Genomic DNA, 19,751 nt, shown 5'->3' on the forward strand with positions numbered 1-19,751 from the left:
CTGGCAGATTTGAATAGAAATTTTGTATATTCTTCTTTTCTGGCTTTTTCTATCAGATCAGGAGCATAATGTGTGAATGTGCTTTTAAAGCAGGCTGTGATACAGCACCGCATCCGTAAAGGGGTGGGGGGAGGTTTAATGCGAATGGGGGCAAATGCACTCGAGTGGTGTTTGCGATTAGCCGTTCTCAAAGATTCTGAATTTTGATCTGCTGTATCCATGGCAACGCTCAATACAATACAGCATTTTGAGCCTAAGCCCAGCAGTCTTTAGCTCTCAATGCGTGTGTCTCTTTCATCTGTAGAGACAATTTCTAAGCCTGTTTTTTTTTTTTTTTTTATAATGTATGTAACAAAAATCACAAACTCATAATTATTGGCTTATTGATTGGTGTCTATATAAAAAAAATTACAAAAATGGTAATGTTGTCTAAATGAAAGGCTTAGCCAAAAAGCTATTGTATATAAAGTAATATCTTGCTACAGCTGTATTTTTTATCCAGCAAAGGAAAAATGAGCTTTTGTTTTCTGTATTATGAAAATAAACCATGATGCTGCATAAATGCTTTCAAAGTATTTATATTTATGTCATAGTAGTTGTGCCATTTGCATACGTTTGCATTTATTTAATTAAATACAACTAATTCAAATTGTTTTTTAATGAGATGATTAATTTTTATTAAAAGCACTTAACATTAAAAGTGTCTCCATACTTTTTTGGCCTCTTTAGATGTTTGAAGGATAAAACAAAATAAAATGTTGTCTAATATTATTTAACATTTCTTAAATCCAAAACAATATGAATGCCACTGTTTTATTCAGCCTGCTTACCTATTAGATGAGGAATTTTGGCCCTTGAGTTGTTGCCCATTTTAAACCTTTCCGAGCCTGTAAGCTGGATCAGTGAAGTTTAACAAGGCCATTAAATTTGAGATGATCTCATCATTTAGGCCACTAAAGCTTGTTAGAGCTGCCTGCAATAGCCAGTTAGGTTCTGACCTCCCATATGGCTTCATCTGTTCATATCTGTTTTGCACATACTGTTCATTACAAGAGACAAATGACTCGGCTAATATGAAATGCATCTCAAACTGTAATTGTGCTGGTGACTGGTATCTGGGAGGACTGTTAGATGCATTGCTGTGTTGAATCTTGCTCTGAGGGGATAGTGGAGGAGAAAGAGTTTAATGGTGGCCACTCTTGCAGACATACGAGATACTGGAGCCAAGCCTGTGATGGTGTACATACATGGAGGATCGTACATGGAAGGCACTGGGAACATGATTGACGGAAGTGTGCTGGCTAGCTATGGGAATGTCATCGTCATTACACTCAACTTTCGAGTCGGCGTTCTAGGTAAGTACTTTTCTTTCTTTTTTTTAACCTGGCTAAATTGAAAATCAACACAGGGTCATTGAAGAAAAAAGTGTCTGCCTACTTTTTTTTTGTTAAACCACAAAAAATGCACATACAGACATACCCTTAATTTTGACTGAGGGAGCGATTTGGCTTCATATGCCCACACCAGCACCTACAGTATGTCTCAGAATGCAATGCTGACAGTGTAGTTCCCTGTGCTCAAAGGTTTGTGGCATTCCATTTAAACCCATTCATATATTCTGCCAATAGTGGACAATCGTGTTGTACAATGACGTACATCCAAGGGAATAAGATGTTAACGAAGAAGTTAACGAGTGAAAGGTATAAAAAAAATGGACTGAAATGGAGCCCAAGTCTCCAGGAACACCAACATAACTACACTTATTTTTACTACAAATATTATTATTTTGAAGTGAAATGTACATGTCCACTAGTACCTTGAGGCTACATTTACTCTATTTACTTATTTACTGTGCTTAGTTAAGTAATAAACTGTTTGTAATTATACAGCTTAAAGGTATGAGAAACAAATTTTGCTCTATGTATAAAATATTTCACATTTGTAGCTATTCTTAGATATGTGTGCTCCATGAACAATAGCTATATCTAGGTTGCAGAAGATTGTTGTATTTGTGCATTTATATCAAGGGTGTACCTTATTTTCGAATCACATACAAAGCACTTTAAAATGGAAATAGCACTCCAGTACAGCCTGAGTACAGCCTGGAAATTTGCAACACAATGAGCAAGATCTCCATACTGTACAGTCTTTATTACGAAGTCTGTTTAATAAGTCTCGCTGGAGTTTTATCATCTCACTGCAGCATTTCCACCTGTCCTGTGGTTGTGATAATTATTGCTTCTAAGTGTGGACCCTGTCTCTCCAGGGGCCCTATTTGGAGACTTTCACATGTGAACTCCACACCATGTAGATGGCTGAGAACTCATTACTGGTTTAATATTTAATTACAAATGCCAGATCACCAGTGACTTTTTCCTGCTGTTGCAGTCCTGTGGATCCTGCGTCTGACTTTTAGTGACTGATGGCATATGTGAACATTCCGGCATTCAATTTGATCAGACATTGAGAATGGCCAGAGACAATTTGTTTATAGAAATGCTGTCTTTTTGAGCATTGATTGGTGTGCATGTGCGTGTGTGTGTTTGTGCAGACCAGGCTTGCTGGGACCCTTTAATAGGATGTAATGGCTCCTAGTCAAGGAGTGTATCTTGTATCACTGCTCTTTACAAATATAATTACTCACTGGCTCTCTAGAGCATGTCAAATTCTATTTCCTGTGGGGAAGACTTAATTACTGTTTCCAGATGCATTAAATATTAACAATAGCCACCCCTGTTTTCAAAACCATTCGACCTTTACCCTGTATCAGAGCATTTGCCAGATGTGATTTACAAAATCTTGAAAAATAAAAATAACACTCTACAATTCGGATACATTTGTTAACATTGGTTAGATAGCATGATCATGCTATGACCAATTAGTTAGCACTAGATTAGATTAGTTTGATTGAATCTTTGATAAAATGTTTTCTGACTTAAATCGACATTAGACAATTCATATTTTATTAAATCATCAACATCATGGTTGAACTTGTAGATAAAATATCCATATTCAACAAACATATGCATTGATTCTGTGTAATTATGTAAATTATGTATATCTGTGTAATATGTAAAAGATGTAGCAAGATATATGACTTTTATGATCTTATATGACTAGCAAGCAGAGCTATGCATATCAAATTTTGAAATTAACCATTCCATCTCTGCTCTTTGTTCATCAAAAGTTTGCCATTGGTCTATTGTTGCAGAATAAGTTTAATCTATGTGAAATCTTTTGCATTCAAAAAAAAAAAAAAAGAAAAAAAAAAACGCTGCATGTTCAGCAGTGATATGAAATTATATTTCACATGACTTCTTCAAGGGCTGTACCAAAATCCCCTGACAAATGTATTTTTCATCTAGGTCAAGAGTTTAGATGCATTTCTTTTAAAGAGGAAAATGCTAAAGTGTTGAGGTGTTTTAGAAAATGGTGCAATTTGTGCATAAACATGTCAGGATTTTTGTTTTTTGTTTGTTTTGAAAGGTTATTGCTGACCATAGTTATACGCATAATCATAAGACGTTAATATTAGATTACACTTAGGTTGCCAGCGTCTAAGGACAATCTTAATTTGATGTTCAATAATGACGTGAAGTAATGTTGATATTTTGTTAATTTTAGGTTGTGTTGAAAGTGACCAAATTATAATGTCAATTCAAGATATTAAACTAATGCCATGTTGAAGTCAAATACAGACATTTATTTATCAGGTAAGACACCAAAAAAAAAACAAATGTCTAATAGACGTCATATTGGTAATGTCCACACAATGTCAAGCTGTGACATCATTAGAAGTTGATATATATATATTTTTTTTAGGTTAAATGCAATTAAAATGCTACGTCTTTCCAACACTGGATATTAACGTCAGGCTGAGGTTGAGTTCTGATGTCAACTTTTTCATTTCCAAGCAAAATACAATATCCCAAAAAACTGGGATACAATGTCAATTTGACGTCATGTTGACGCCCTGTGGCTGCTGGGAGGGCCTAAACCACCTCCCTAATATTTGGATTAGTGGACAATATTGTAACCTTATTGACACAAAAGTGATTAAAAATAGTGATTTTAAACTTCCAATTATTAAACATTAAAACACCAGCTTGACTGAAGCATGTATATGAAACCATATTGATTTTACGAAATAACAATCAAAGGCACTCTGTTTTGAAATTTTGTTAAAGAAAAAAGTCATTCTATTTGTCTTTTTGTCATTTTGATTAATTTACTGCATGCAAACATATTAATTTCAACAAATGTCTGACCCCAAATGTATAACCAATGTTGCAATAATGTGCTCTAGAACTACAGTACAGAGAATATAGTGAAATATTATCACTCTGTAAATTACCTATTTGCTATTTTAAAATTCAATTATGTAACTTGCATAATTCAAATTATTCAAAGTTCAAAGTTTAAAAAAAACAAAAAATTATATTCATTAATTTATTTTCCTTTGGCTTAGTCTCTTTATTCTTCAGATGTCGCCACAGCAGAATGAACCACCGTGCCACCCATAAAAGCATTCTACTCAAATTAAACTAGTTATAACTTTTAATATTTGATTATTTGATCTCTTAAGGCTTTCATTTTTTTCTAAAAATGATAATGGCTTATTTGCAAACGCTATGCATTCTGACCATTTTTGAGTGTAAAGTGATAAGATTAAAATTGGGAAAAATGTTTTATTCATGTATGCTGAAAGAAAGAGTGATGAGGGAAGAAAACCAGAAGCTATTTTTCTGTGAGACAAAAGCTGTGTGCTCAAAAAGACAGACACACTAATAAATTATAAAGAAAAAAAAAAAAAACATGGAAAGAAATTACAGTTGTTCTAATCAAATGAGAATGAAACAAGGGTGGAAAAAACATACCCGGAAATCAATTTATAGGACAAATTAAAAAATGAAATGCCCAAAGGCTGAAATAAATCGAAGATGAAATTCTGCAAATGTTTGGCCTATTAATGCATTAGCTGCCCAGAAGCAAATTATGAGGTCTTCAAGTTCTCTCACTCAGCCTGCGATTTGGAAAACTTTTCTCAAGTGGATCAAATGTCTTATCATAAGTTTGTGAACAAAGAGAACAGAATCATGAAGCATGTTTGAAACTTTGTGCTCAGACATTCCCAGGAGTCTGTGGTTTTCCTCAGGCAGTTTTGATTTACCTCCAGGGTCTGCCAGTTCCAGCCTTTTTGTGGGTGAAATAAATTACAAAGAAACCTCAATTAATACCACAGTCTCTTTATCCAAACCTGACCTCTGGGTTTGAGGGATTGATCTTTAGTATGATGGCTGCTGTCAAAGTGTCACTTGAGTGCTGTGACATTCAGGTTCTTCTTGGCCTAGTTTTCCACAATTGAAAGATTTGTCAACAGATCAAGTGAGTCAGACCGTGTGACAAGAAATCTTTCCATCACATGAGCCAACCATTACAAAACAGAAGTTCATTGAGTTTCCTATAATACTTCTTTTAAATTTAAAATTAATACTTTCGTTCTACCCTTCATGTACTTCTCTGAAATGTACAGTACTTTAGGCACTTTTCATTAATATAATTAAATAAGCATTTAAGTATACTTGAGAAAAAAAAAAATTCTTTTTAGCCTACACACTGGCAACGCAGTGGCACAGTAGGTAGTGCTCTTGCCTCACAGCAAGAAGGTTGCTGGGTTGCTGGTTCAAGCCTCAACGTTTCTGTGTGGAGTTTGCATGTTCTCCCTGTGTTTGCGTGGGTGTCCTTCGTGTGCTCCGGTTTACCCCACAGTCCAAGAAATGCAGTACAGGTGAATTTGGTGGGCTAAATTATCTGTAGTGTGTGTGAATGAGTGTGTGTGGATATTTCCCAGAGATGGGTTGCAGCTGGAAGGGCATCTGCTGCATAAAAATGTGCTGAATAAGTTGGCGGTTCATTCCGCTGTGGCGACCCCGGATTAATAAAGGGACTAAGCTGAAAAGAAAATTAATGAATGAATGGCCAATACACAGCAAAAAATGCTTTTCTCATTAAGAGCTTCTGTCTCGTTTGTAGTCCAAATATCTAAAAATACTTAAATTGCGAAGCATTTTTAGACAAGCAAAAATATTATGTTGTTTTCAGACAGTGTCAAAATTAAGTGAGCTTTTCCAAAATAATCTGACAATGAGTTAAGCAAAATTTCAAAGCAAAAACAATTTTTATTTTGCTTACCACATTGGCAGATTGTTAAGCCTATTTTAATCAAACATTTATTTTTGTCTTATTTCTGAAAACACACAGCAAGCAGTGCAATACTTTAATGTAAAGAGACAAGAACAAGGAAGTGTGGATCCGAATGCGGGGTTAATTATGCAGAGAATAGTCAGGCAAGCAACAGTCAACACAGGAGCAAACAGATGTACAGAAAATTCACAGTCGTGGTCAATAAGTAGGCGAATAGTAAAAAGGCAGGTGGTTTGTGAGCTGTGCTTGACTGGAACTTGTAGTTCCCCTTCATATGGGAACTCCGACGTGTGTCTGTATAAACAGACTTTGGGAGTGCTTTAGACGACCAATATTTTCTGAAGATATAAAAACGGGCCAATGAAATGCCAATTGAATTGGCGGAGCTTAGCTCCACAGCTGAAACAGATGAGCCAATTAGGGCTATATTAGTCGGCTGTGTGAGTTAGCTCGTCAGAATTGTTGCTTCAGACCCGATCTGAGACCTGTAGAACCCTTTCTGCGAGCTGACTTCCGAACGAAGAAAGCATTCCTTTCACCAGTGTGAGGGAAGACGTTATAGCGGCGGTCGAGCTTGGTTACCTGTCCCTTGGCAATTCGCTGGTGTTCCAAAGAGCAGTTTCAACTACAGCATAAATCCCTAAGAGAGCACACGGTCGTGCAGCGCGTCTTTTTAAAGATGTCGTTTCGACCGTGCTTTTCTGGATGCGTTGGTTTTCTCGCCCCGGATGACAGGCACAAGTATTTCGTCACATGCTTGAGGGTCCAACATGTTGATGCGGTGCTCGCGGACAGTTCTTGCCCGCACTGCGATAGCTTGACTGTTGCGCAACTGAGGTCGCGGTGAGCTCTTTTATTGGGGCAAGTCACCCCTGCTTCTCCCCGCCAAGTGGTTAGCACTTGGGCAGGCCTGAGGGTTACAGTGGGGGCTAATCCATCGCCTGCGGAACCCTCGCTCCTCATCAGTGCGCTCTGTTTCTGCTTCGAGTGCGAGCGCTGGTCCATCCTCCAGGCTGGCCGCGCTCTCATTAGATGACAGCGGGGACTTGATGTCCATCGAAGCATCGGAGGGTGGGTTGACATGCTCCTATGAAGATCCGGACCCCCTGCCACACTCCGGGGTTGACAGTGAGGTTTTGGAGTCAGACATGTTAGCCGTGTTATCCTGGGCTGCTTCGGCCGTGGGACTGGAGATGGCTTGTCCCCCAGAACCGCGGCCGGACCACTTAGACGGGTGCTGCGTGGGGGTGAAGAAAAAGGTGAAGTCTTCTAAAACCCCACGTCCCTTTCTTCCCAGAGGTACACAGAGAGCTAACGCAGGCATGGAGGGCACCTTTCTCTGCCCGGACCTCCCGCTCTCCCGCTCTCACCTCTCTCCATGACGGAGCGGACAGGGGTTATGAGGCAATTTCCCAGGTGGAGCGCGCTATCACAGCCAATCTGTGTCCGCAGAGCCACTCTACTTGGAGAGGTCCACCCAAACTCCCGTCCAAGGCGTGCAGGTTTTCTGAGTCCCTCACGGCTAGAGCCAACACCACTGCGGGCCAGGTCGCCTCCGCTCTGCACGCTATGGCCACCTATCAACGCTATCAAGCCGAGAAGCTGTTCGAGATGCAGGAGGGAGGTTCTTCCCCAGGTTTGATGCATGAGCTCCGCACGGCTAGCGATTACGCTCTCATGACCCTCAAATCGGCTGCCGATGCCCTGGGGAAGACGATGGCCACATTAGTGGTCCAGGAATGCCACCTTTGGCTGAACTTGGCCGATATGCGAGACGTTGACAAAGCTCGCTTTCTTAACGCTCCTATATCCTAGGCCGGACTGTTCGGCGACACCGTCGGGGAGTTCACCCAGGAATTCTCCGCGGTGAAGGAGCAGTCCAAGGCGATGGGGGTGGTCATCTACCAGCGGGCTCAGAAAACTGCTCCTCCCGCTGCCCCTTCCGCTTAGGCCGCTTCTCGGCGAGGGCGTCCACCTGCGGCTTCAACCATCCACTTCCGCTGCCCGCTCCACTGGCCAAGCGGCAACGCCGAGCTGCAAGCGGGGCTCCGACGCCCCCGCCTCAGGGCGCCGCTAAGTTCGGTAAACAGACCGCGAAGCGCCCCTGAGACGGGCCATCCGGAGAAGAGGGGACCTGCTCTTTCCTTGGTGGGGGGCCGAGGATCATCACATCAGTCCATAACAACGACTTTAAATCCATCGCTGCTGGCCTCTGGGCTGGCGGCAACCAAATTATCAATAAAAGAGCAGTTTCCTCTTTCTCCGGATGCGCAAACCCTAGCACTGCCAGTCTGGGACGCTCCGCCTTCCAGCTCACAGCGCCGGAACCCTTCACCTCAGTTTATCAGAGTGCAGCAGAACGGACTCTTTTCTCTCACTCCAGCCTCACCGCAGGATCCAGGGAGGAAGGTAAGAGAGATTCTCTTATTTTCTGCTCTTCCTCAGGCCGCACCGCTTCCCGGGGTGAGCACTCCCGTCCCGAGCTGCCCCTCCGCTGGCACGTCAGCGATCGATCCGATAGTGCCATTAGCGCATGCTCTGTCAGCTTGGTTAGCGCTGCGCAGCACGTCGCGGTGGCTCATACAGATGGTCAGACTCGGCTACGCAATACAATTCGACATTCACCCTCCCAAGTTCACGGGTGTCCTTTTCACGAGGGTCATCCCCGAGAGCGCCCCTGTCTTGCGAGAGGAGATTGCTGTCCTCCTGGCGAAGGATGCAATCGAGCAGGTCCCTCCCAGCTGAGATGAGGTCCGGGTTTTACAGCCCGTATTTCATTGTGCCCAAAAAAAGCGGGGGTTTAGGGCTAATCCTAAAATGCCTTTCAGAATGCTCACGCAGAAACGCTTGATTCAGAGCATCTGTCCACAGGATTGGTTTGCAGCCATAGACCTGAAGGACGCATATTTTCACGTCTCCATTCTTCAACGCCACCGCCCCTTTCCTCTGTTCGCGTTCGAAGGACAAGCGTGGCAATAAAAAGTCCTCCCCTTCGGGCTCTCTCTGTCTCTACGGGTTTTCACCAAGCTCTTGGAGGGTGCCCTAGCGCCACTGTGCCTTGTGGGCATCCGCATAATCAATTATCTCGACGTCTGGCTTATTCTAGCCTCGTCCCGCGATCAGCTGATTATGCACAGAGACAAAGTGCTTCGGCACCTCAACCAGTTGGGGTTTCAGGTCAACCGAGCGAAGAGCAAACTTTGCCCTGTGCAGAGAATCTCCTATCTCGGGCTGGAGCTGGATTCGGTCGCTATGGTCGCACGTCTCTCCCAGGAGCGTGCCAGGCTGACGCTTTCTTGTGTAAACGAGCTCCACAGGAAGACAGTGGTCCCACTGAAATGTTTTCAGAGGCTCCTGGGGCATATGGCATCCGCAGCCGCTGTTACGCCGCTCGATTTGCTTCATATGAGACCACTTCAACGTTGGCTTCGCGATCGAGTCCCCAGACGTGCATGGCACGTGGGCACGCACCGGGTGCGCGTCACTCCGCTGTATCTCTGCACCCTCAGCCCCTGGACCGATCTGGTTTTCCTACGGGCCGGGGTGCCCCTAGGGCTAGTTTCCAGGCATATTGTCGTGACGACAGATGCCTCCAGCACAGGCTGGGGGGCTGTGTGCAACAAGCATGCAGCTGCGGGTTAGTGGTCCAGACCCCGCCTGCATTGGCATATCAACTGCCTGGAGCTGTTGGCAGTGTATCTAGCTCTCCGCCGCTTTTTACCGGTGCTGGAGCGGGAACACGTGCTGGTCAGGATGGACAGCATGGCGACGGTTGCTTATATCAACCATATGGGGGGTATACGCTCCCGCCGTATGTCTCAGCTCGCTCGCCGTCTGCTCCTTTGGAGTCATACGTGGCTGAAATAGCTGCGCGCCTTCCACATCCTGGGCGAGCTCAACCGTGCAGCCGATGCGCTCTCACGGCAGCTAATGTCTTGGGGAGAGTGGAGACTCCACCCCGATTCGGTCCAGCTGATATGGGCGAAGCCCAGATCGATCTGTTTGCTTCCACCGAGAACGCACATTGCCAGCTGTTTTATTGCCTGATCGAGGCCCCCCTTGGAACGGATGCACTGGCTCACAGCTGGCCATCGGGCATGCGCAAATATGCGTTTCCCCCAGTGAGCCTAATCGCACAAACTTTGGAGCAGGTCTTGACTGTTGCGCCTCTCTGGCCCAACCGGACCTGGGTTTCGGAGCTCACACTCCTCGCGGCGGCCCCTCCTTGGTGCATTCCCCTAAGGTAGGACCTCCTCTCTCAGGGACGGGCACCATCTGGTACCCATGCCCAGATCTCTGGAACCTCCACTTGTGGTCCATAGACGAAGCGCGGAAGACTTAGGTGACTTACCGCCCGCGGTACTTAACACCATCACTCAGGCTAGAGCACCCTCTACAAGGCATGCCTACACCCTGAAGTGGAGTCTATTCTCTGAGTGGTGCGCTTCTCGTCGAGAAGACCCCCGAACTTGCCAGATTAGTATTGTGTTATCCTTCCTTCAGGATAAGCTGGAGCGTAGGCTGTCACCCTCCACACTGAAGGTTTACGTGGCTGCGATCTCTGCTCATCATGACGCGGTAGATGGCAACAAGCTCGGGAAGCATGATCTAATCATCCGATTCCTCAGGGGCACGCGGCGGTTAAATCCATCCCGCCACCCTGTCATGCCCTCTTGGGATCTCTCTCTAGTCCTAGCGGGTCTGCAGAGAGATCTGTTCGAGCCACTCGAATCAGTATCACTTAAAATTCTGTCTCTAAAGACAGCTCTGCTGATCGCATTGGCGTCATTCAAGAGAGTTGGGGATCTGGAGGCATTTTCGGTCAGCGAATCGTGCCTTGAATTCGGGGCCGGTTACTCTCACGTTGTCCTGAGACCCCGGCCTGGCTATGTGCCCAAGGTTCCTACCACCCCATTTAGAGATCAGGTGGTGAACCTGCAAGCGCTGCCTTCGGAGGAGGCAGGCTCATCCCACTCACTGCTTTGTCCCTTTCGCGCTTTTAGCTTTTACGTGGAACGAACGCAAAATGTAAGATCATGTGAACAGCTCTTTATCTGTTACGGTGGTCGGCAGAAGGAAAGTGCCGTATCAAAACAGAGGTTGGCCCACTGGTTAGTTGATGCCATCGCCCTTGCTTATCAATGTCAGGGCGAGCCGCGCCCCCCTAACGTGAGAGCGCACTCTACTATAGCTGTCGCTTCCTCATGGGCATTATCACGCGGCGCCTCTCTCACAGATATATGCAGAGCTGCGGGTTGGGCAACACCTAACACATTCGCGAGGTTTTATAATCTTCAAGTGGAGCCAGTTTTCTCCAAGGTATTGGGTGACCCCAATCAATCGCGGGAGAATTAAGCTCGGTGTCACAAACGCTTGCTCCGCCATGCTCCCTAAACCGGAGATGCGTGCGCCTATTTTTTTTACTCTGCTAGTAAGTTCCCCTTCTCAGGCGGACCCTAGAGAGTTCCTCTGAGGCCCCCATCATCGACTCAGCGGAGGAGTCGAATGCATGGCTCAGTGTGCGGTTGGTACGCTCATTCGGTCTACACGCATATTGAGGATCAGCTATGCGCATCCCAACTTGGTGATGCATATGCATATGCATTGTTACCACGATGTGTTCCCCCCTTATCAGGCAGTCCCATGTCTTCCCTAACCGCTAACCAGCTTATCATATGTAGCACTCCCCCTCATTAGGGCTAGTCCATATGCCTCCTTACCATCAGGTCTCCCCTTCTGGGTAGAAGGTGGTCTCCACCGTGTCCTCCCCATGCGGGGACTGACGCTTCCCAACGTGCTGTCGTATTTCCAAAAATCCCTAGTCTTTATCAGCTAGGTAAAAGCACACTTACGACCCCCGATTAACTTAAACATTTATTCCCATGTAATGGTAATATGTTGGGCCGAGGGGACATTGAAAGGTTGCACTCTTGGTGATGTCAGTGCGCTCAGGCTTTGCTTGGCAAACTACACATCAGGAGCGTGACGGGCTTGGTTGCCGTGGCGCTTTCCATACAGTCTCCCAAAGTCTTTTTACACAGACACACGTCGGAGTTCCCATATGAAGGGGAACGTCCAGGTTATGTACGAAACCCACGTTCCCCGAATAGGCAACGGAGACGTGTGTCTCCACTGCCACAGCACCTGGGTCTCCAGCCGGGAGCTAAGCGATCGGCTCTTCAGCAGGCATAATTCTAACAAGCTAACTCACACAGCCGACTAATATAGCCCTAATTGGCTCATCTGTTTCAGCTGTGGAGCTAAGCTCTGCCAATTCAATTGGCATTTCATTGGCCGGTTTTTATATCTTTAGAAAAGATTGGTCGTCTAAAGCACTCCCAAAGTCTGTTTATACAGACACACGTCTCCGTTCCCTATTCGGGGAACGTGGGTTACGTACGTAACCTGGACATTCTTTTGCTGACAGATTTGCTGCCAGATCTGGGAAACACTCACACACTCTTATTCACACACATATACTACGAACAATTTTTAGCTATCCCAATTCACCTATACCGCATGTCTTTAGACTTGTGGGGTAAACAGGAGCACCCGGAGGAAACCCAAATGAACACTGGAAGAACATGCAAACTCCACAAAGAAATGCCAAATGATTCAGCGTCTGAAATAAACCAGTTTGTTTTTATTATTGCTGTTTTTTATAAAAATTAAATTACTATTCTAAAAAGGATTAAATCATAAAGAAAATATATTTTGTCAAGGATTTGTTATTTTCATGTGACAGAAGAAAGCATGTGTCTTGTTCTTTTATTATCACATCAGCAGCAGCATGTGCACTTTGATGAGTGAAAAGCTTAGTGTGAAAGCGGGAAACAGTACAAAGTCTTTGTTGTCGCATATTGTGCTTCAAAATCCGACACATTCTCTACCTTGGAGACTGCAGGTAGTGTTGGGACTGCAGGAAGTCCAGTCAAGTACCTGTTTCTTTTTTCTCTGCAGTCATGACTTTGTAATGTGTGCTGAATGTGGTTTTGCATTGTCAAAAACTCTATGTAATTTTCAGCATTATTGGTGCCACTACAGAAGTGCAAGTTAACATTACCAAGGGCACTGACATATCCCCATACCATGACTATACCTGCCAACATTTGTAACTAACAAATAACTTTTTGTAACTTTTACCGGGAGATGCAAGAAAAGAAGACTGAGGAGTGTTGGCAGGTACGACCATGACAGATACTGGTTTTTGCTGCTTACTTTTTGCTTATAACAATCTTGATGATCATTTTCTTCTTTGGTCTAGAGCACACAGTGTCTATTTTTCCCAACAGAATACCCAAAATATTGATTCATCTGACTACAGTACATGTTTACACAGTGTGGTGGTCCATCCTAGATGCTTCTGAGCCCAGAGAAGTCTACAGAACTTCTGAACACTGTTCACATAGGGCTTCCCATTGGCACAGTACAGTTTTAACTCGCATTTGTGGATGTAACTATGTATTGTGGTTCTTGACAAAGTTTGTCAAAGTAGTCGTGAGCCTGTGTGGTGATATCACTTATAGATAAATGACGATTTTTGATGCAGTACCACATGAGGGATAGGAGATCATGGTTGTGCAGCTTAGTCTTGAGCCCTTGTCCTTGACGCACTAAAATTCCTTCAGATTCCTTCAATCTTTTTATGATGTTATCCACTGTTGAGGAACATTTTTTTTAACTAAATTGGAAAATATGTTTATTTTTAAACAAAACTATGGAAACCATGAGGAACACAATAAAAAATGTTTATAAATGTTTGTTGTCAAAATACTTTATTATTACTTTTTTTTTTTTTGCCATTTTCCATACTGCCCCAACTTTTTAGGTACATTTTGTATAAGTACGCTTTTGGATTTTGCCAATATTAAATAGGAAGGCACATTTTTTTCAGTTTGCCAATCTTGACGTTTATTTTGACCCCCTCTAGAGCAGGTCACTTCGAAGCAAATGTGTGTGTAAAAGGAAAAAAAAAGTTACTGTAATTTTTAGTCCTACATGGATCAGGCTACTTGTTTATGGCCAGTTACAGATATATTTGGCATCGGTTACTACTTTGATTCGACACTCATGCTACGCCATAATTTTTGCTTTATCCAGTTTGTGCCCTGCTAAGGTCATTTGTCTTTTGCCACGAAAGCGGGTTTGTCCATCATTTGGTGTGTTTGAGTCAGAAAAGATCTTTCTGCAGAGACCTATATTGTCTCTCTGGGTAATTCAAGCTACTCCTCTTGTCAAGTGATTAATCATGCTTTGACCATTGAAGGGACCAAGGCCAACAGTCTTAACGCATTTGAGAGGCAATATTCTCCACACTGTGTTGGCTGAAATGGGAAAGGTGGGCGTGGAGAACCAACAGAGAGGTGTGAAGTTAGGAGCCATGAGAGTGGAGGTGGGCAGGAAATCCACTCACACTGTGTTACTCAACAAAAACTCAAACGCACAAGAAAAAGACAACCTTTGCTGAGTAGGTGTAACTATTTACATGGGATGTGTGTGTGCCTGTTGAAATGTTGAATGAAATCCCTGACAATATTGGCCACATGATGTTTAAATTTCAAAGCGTTGCTTTAGAGGCAAACAAATTTAGTGAAACTAACACTGCTTACATATATCATTTGAGATAGATATCGGAATGGATGAAGTGAACTTTCAGCTTTTACTCATGCAGGATTAGAACCTAAAAAACAACTTTGTAAAATCATAGAATGAAAAGTTTCCTATTTATCTGAATTTGAAAGTATGAAATATTAGATAGTGGGGAAACTTTTGTGAAACTCATATGATATTATGAAGATGTGGTGGATACACATATTACCTAAATCTAGCAGGTAAGATCATAGGCGGCTAAGCTATTTATAAGGGATAGTATTCAAAGTGTGACTCACAGGGAGAGAAACATGTTTTACAGGCACTTTGTCACAAATCACCTGAAGCTAATGTAGTAAAACTCTGCACACAAAATCATTAGCACACACTAGCCTTATTTTCTCATAAGGGAGTTGAGTGTAGGTACAGTGTGGGGTAAACCCACAATGATATTTACACAATAGGATTCACCTCTCATGTGTATTCTTATGTAAGTAACTGAGAAACTACATCACAGCTTTTCCTCAAAACCTGGGATTCTAACCTATGTCTACTACATGCAGACAGTTTAACTCTAGGGAGTATCTGTCTCTACAACATCAGAAGTGACACCTGTTACCCACATAAATAATGTAAAGCATGCAATAGACTGAGCACTTTAATTCAGAAGGGTCTAATGTTAGTATTTTTCTGTGTTATAACTGCATGCCAAAAAAGAAAATGGATTTAGAAACTCAGAAATTGCTTGTAAATGTATTGCTGCAGTTGTATGTAGTTGCTGCAACAAGATCTGAATAATTGTCCACATTCTACATTAAATATATGTTTGGTAGAACAGTGTTTTCCTCAATACAAAATAAGATATACTGTAAAAAAAAAAAATAATAATAATATATATATATATATATATATATATATATATATATATATATATATATATATATATATATATATATATATATATATATATATATATATATATCAAATCAAGAACATTTTATCATTTTATACACAAGCAAAAATATTGGCTTGTTTTAGCACAAAATAATATGCTAAGGGAGTAAGCAAAGTAATCCTAATTCAAAGTGAAAACAAGATTGATTTGTTTATCCTATTGGCAGATTATTTTTGTTAGTTTTAAAGAAAATGCAACTTGATTTTGACAATTTGTGAAAACACAGTATTTTCACAAACAATATTTATTTTTGTCTAGAAAATGCTTCTTGATTTAAGCTTTTTTTTTTTTTTTTGGATATTTGGACTAGAAACAAGACAAACACTTTAAGTAAGAAAAGCTTTTTTTCCCAGTAATTTATTTACTTAGACACTGAATTATCCGACAGTTTGATTTAATTAGATTTTTATCATGGCTCACTTTTTTGTATTGTCCTGTTTATCGTTCAGAATTTTTTTTAAACTTCAGCAATAAGCAGTTATGTTTTTAATTGAATTTAACACTGTTGTGTTGAGTTACTTCATCTAAAAGTACACGGCTTTATTACATGTAAGGCTAGAATGAATGTCTGTAATTGATTAGGATGACTATATATATATATATATATATGTATATATATATATATATATATATATATATATATATATATATATATATATATATATATATATTTATTTATATATATATATATATATATATATATATATATATATATATATATTTATATATATATATATATATATATATATATATATATATATATATATATATATATATATATATATATATATATATATATATATATATATGCATTTGTCTTTATTCTTATTAGGAAAACTGGACCCTGTCTATCATTTAACTTTACATTTTGTCTTTGATTCAGCCTCCCGTACTCATCATTGTTTAGCCTACTTTATGAATGATTTGATCTAATCTTTTCTACAATATATCAGAAGAGCAAATTGCTTATGTACAGTAAAAGTATGTTCATACTTAAGGCAACTTACAGTAAATTCCCCTTACACAGTAATAACTGTAGATATCAATAATTAATTTGGTTAAAAGTTACAAAATTTGCTCAGGATTAGATTTTTTCCCTCTTTCTCCGTGAGCATACAATGATTTGCAAACTGTAGTTGAGTTAAAGTCTCCACCATCCCTGGGTATTGTTTTGAGGCAGAATTTTTGTGCATCTTTATGTGCTGTTGTCTTGACCAAGTCACTCTGTAATAAGAGACTGTGAAATACTCTTTCTGGCTAATGAAAGTTTGGATGGATGGATGGATGGATGGATGGATGGATAGATGGATGGATAAATGGGAAGGATGGAATGGGACAAACAGATGGAATTATTTATTTATGTCATCCTCCTGTGCATATAGGGTTAAGCCAGTTTAAGCCTGCGTGGTGCAAACACCAAGACACCAGCGTTCTGATATCCATTACTAAAATGTTAACCATATATTATATAGTTGCTAAGTTATAAATACATGTAAGTAAGCGAGATCAAGGTAGTTGGGAGAAAATAAATGTATAATGTACGAATGGGCAGTGCTTGTGTATTGGCTTTGTGCCATGTGTTTCACAGCCACATGCTTTCTTCTGTGTGACTGCATGCTGGTCCTATGACCTTCTCCATTAACCCCTCAGTGTGTGTGTTATTTGAAGTGTAAAGATTGAGCTCTCTCATTGGAATGCTGTCAAAAGGTTAAATTACAATGAAGCGCTGTCCATCACTGCTTAATATTTGAAGCCTGTAAATGAAATGTTAAATGCTGGTTTTTGTTCTGACCTGTCCTGATTAGTTGGCTGTACGTGTCTCTTAGTATTTGAATGGCCAAATGGTAATGAGCACACAGGCAGAGCAATTCAATCAGCGTTATGGTGCAAATGCTCTGAAAGCTGGTGAATCTAAACAGAAGGACAGCTGTTTAGAAAGATAATATTATTGCTTAAAGGTCATGAGTGTCTTTTCAAAGGTAAAATACATGCTTAAAACTGAGAGTGCATTGGCAACTGTAAGGATGAAATATGAATAGGTTATTAAATATTATTGTGTTTACTCACTAAATACTAAAATATGTTGTATGCATGAAACACTATTACCATAATGACCTATATGTTAATTATAATCTTTCAACTTTTTTATAGCCAACCCTATACAGTAGAGTACATAACTTTCAAATGTAGTGCTTGCTTTGTACAGTAGCTTGAAGCAGAAATATAAGGTCATTGCAAACCCTAAATCATTACCTTAAAAGGCAATTAAAGGCAAGCTAATATGTCATGTTTCTGCAAATGTGCTTTTAATATTTTTGGATTTGTTGACACAGCCTTTAGGTTTGGTGTAGGTGGTACTTCATGTAATTTCCAGAGGCCTGTTGAAAAGACGAGTTGACAAAACCAAACAACTACAATATGGTTAAGATCAGTGGTTTCACAAAGTTTTATATAAACATTCTCTTTTAACTTTTAAATGTTTATGGTTCCCTCTGAACCACCTAAAAGTGTTATCCATGCAGCAAACAGCCAATCCCACGATGGATGAAAGGGTCTGAGTGATTTCTCATGTTATTTTCTTACAGCTGAGAGTCCACTTTGGGTTTGTGATTCTTAACTCAGAATAAGATCTCCTCCGTTGTATGTTAGCCATGTAGCCTATGTACATGTTTTTTTGTTTTTTTTCGGCATCCATGTTACCAGATTAGAGCTTTCATACTGTGCTGCGATAGTTTCGGCGATAGGTCTATTTTTGCCATACTGGTCACACTCAATTAAAGTGATAGTGCCCCAAAACACATTGAATGACAGTAAAAACAAGTAGCAATTTTACCCAACAAATGCATCAATAATATCCACTGATTTGTATATATATTCAATCAAATGAACTTAAACTATTAAAAACGGCAACAAATTTTTAGTTGGACCCAAACTACAAAACAGAATTTAAAGGGCACATAGTTTATAATACCCCATTTTATGATTTAATATTAATATTATGGGTCTCCTGAGTGTGCCAGTTTAGGTTCAGTTCAACACACAGTTCAGATGTTTTTATTATAATGTGTTAAAAAGTGTCATGTTGGGGGCGTGTACACAGCTTGCTGTTTTAGGGGTGTGTTGCTTGCTTCACATGAAAATTAGTTTCGGCTTCCCGTCCAACGTAACAAGGGGGCGGAGCCAAGAGCTACCACGCTCTGTGTTTGCAACAGACAGGCAGACAGAGAGAAGCTAAGCTACAAGAGAGGATCAGCATTCAGCCGTACATGTACGACTCGGACACAGACCAAGCAGAGTGTACAAAATCATTTGTGTCTTTGTATAGTTTTACAGCCAACTGTGTGCTAGTTTCAAGTGTCGAGCTTGTACACTGAGACTAATAACCACGCACACTGATTTAACTTTGACTGAGGCACCGGATGCGCCACTCGAAGCCGCAACACGGCACACCAGACAATCTCAGTGATCCGGCAGAAACATGAAGTGTCCCAAATCATCGCGCCATGCAGCACCATGCATTTCAGAACTCCAAACACAGGCCTCCACCAGGGCAGACACAACGGCGCCCCAAGTCGGCGGCCACCCGCGGCGCCCAGCCGCCAACCAGAAGCACCGCCGCGTACACCCCGACAGAAACCCACGCCCAGAACTCCGAAATGCACAGCGCCACGCCACGCAAAGAGGTGCTTCTGGTGTGCGAACTGCAGGCAAGTTTGTTATTTTTTTCCAATGGAAACACGCATACATGAGGCAATGCACTTGCACTTTTCCAGCAGCACCTAGTTAGGATCACAGGGAGCTTCTGTGATGGGACCGGCTGAAGTTTAAGGTAGACGCAATAAAAAGTACACACGTATGCAAACCTGCCAAAAGGTACAAACAATAATTAAGATTAAAGCGATAATGTGGAGAAAAATTTTCTTGTGTTGAGCCCAATGAGCCTTACATCTAAAAATAGAGCAAGGGTGTTGCTTTAGTGATGTTGCTTTGACTCACACGCTAA

At 41.5% G+C, this 19,751-nt stretch overlaps 1 protein-coding gene across 4 annotated transcripts in view; it reads left to right on the forward strand.

Moving 5' to 3' along the window:
* Positions 1-19,751, forward strand: part of nlgn3a (neuroligin 3a) — a 310,046-nt gene that overhangs the window by 150,993 nt on the left and 139,302 nt on the right. For all 4 annotated transcript variants that reach the window (XM_005157199.5, XM_021481038.2, XM_005157201.5 and 1 more), the window contains 1 exon segment: positions 1,206-1,355. In XM_005157199.5, the coding sequence (XP_005157256.1) occupies positions 1,206-1,355 (150 nt within the window).

The sequence above is a fragment of the Danio rerio genome, chromosome 14, assembly GCF_049306965.1.
Source record: "Danio rerio strain Tuebingen ecotype United States chromosome 14, GRCz12tu, whole genome shotgun sequence".
NCBI lineage: Eukaryota > Metazoa > Chordata > Actinopteri > Cypriniformes > Danionidae > Danio > Danio rerio.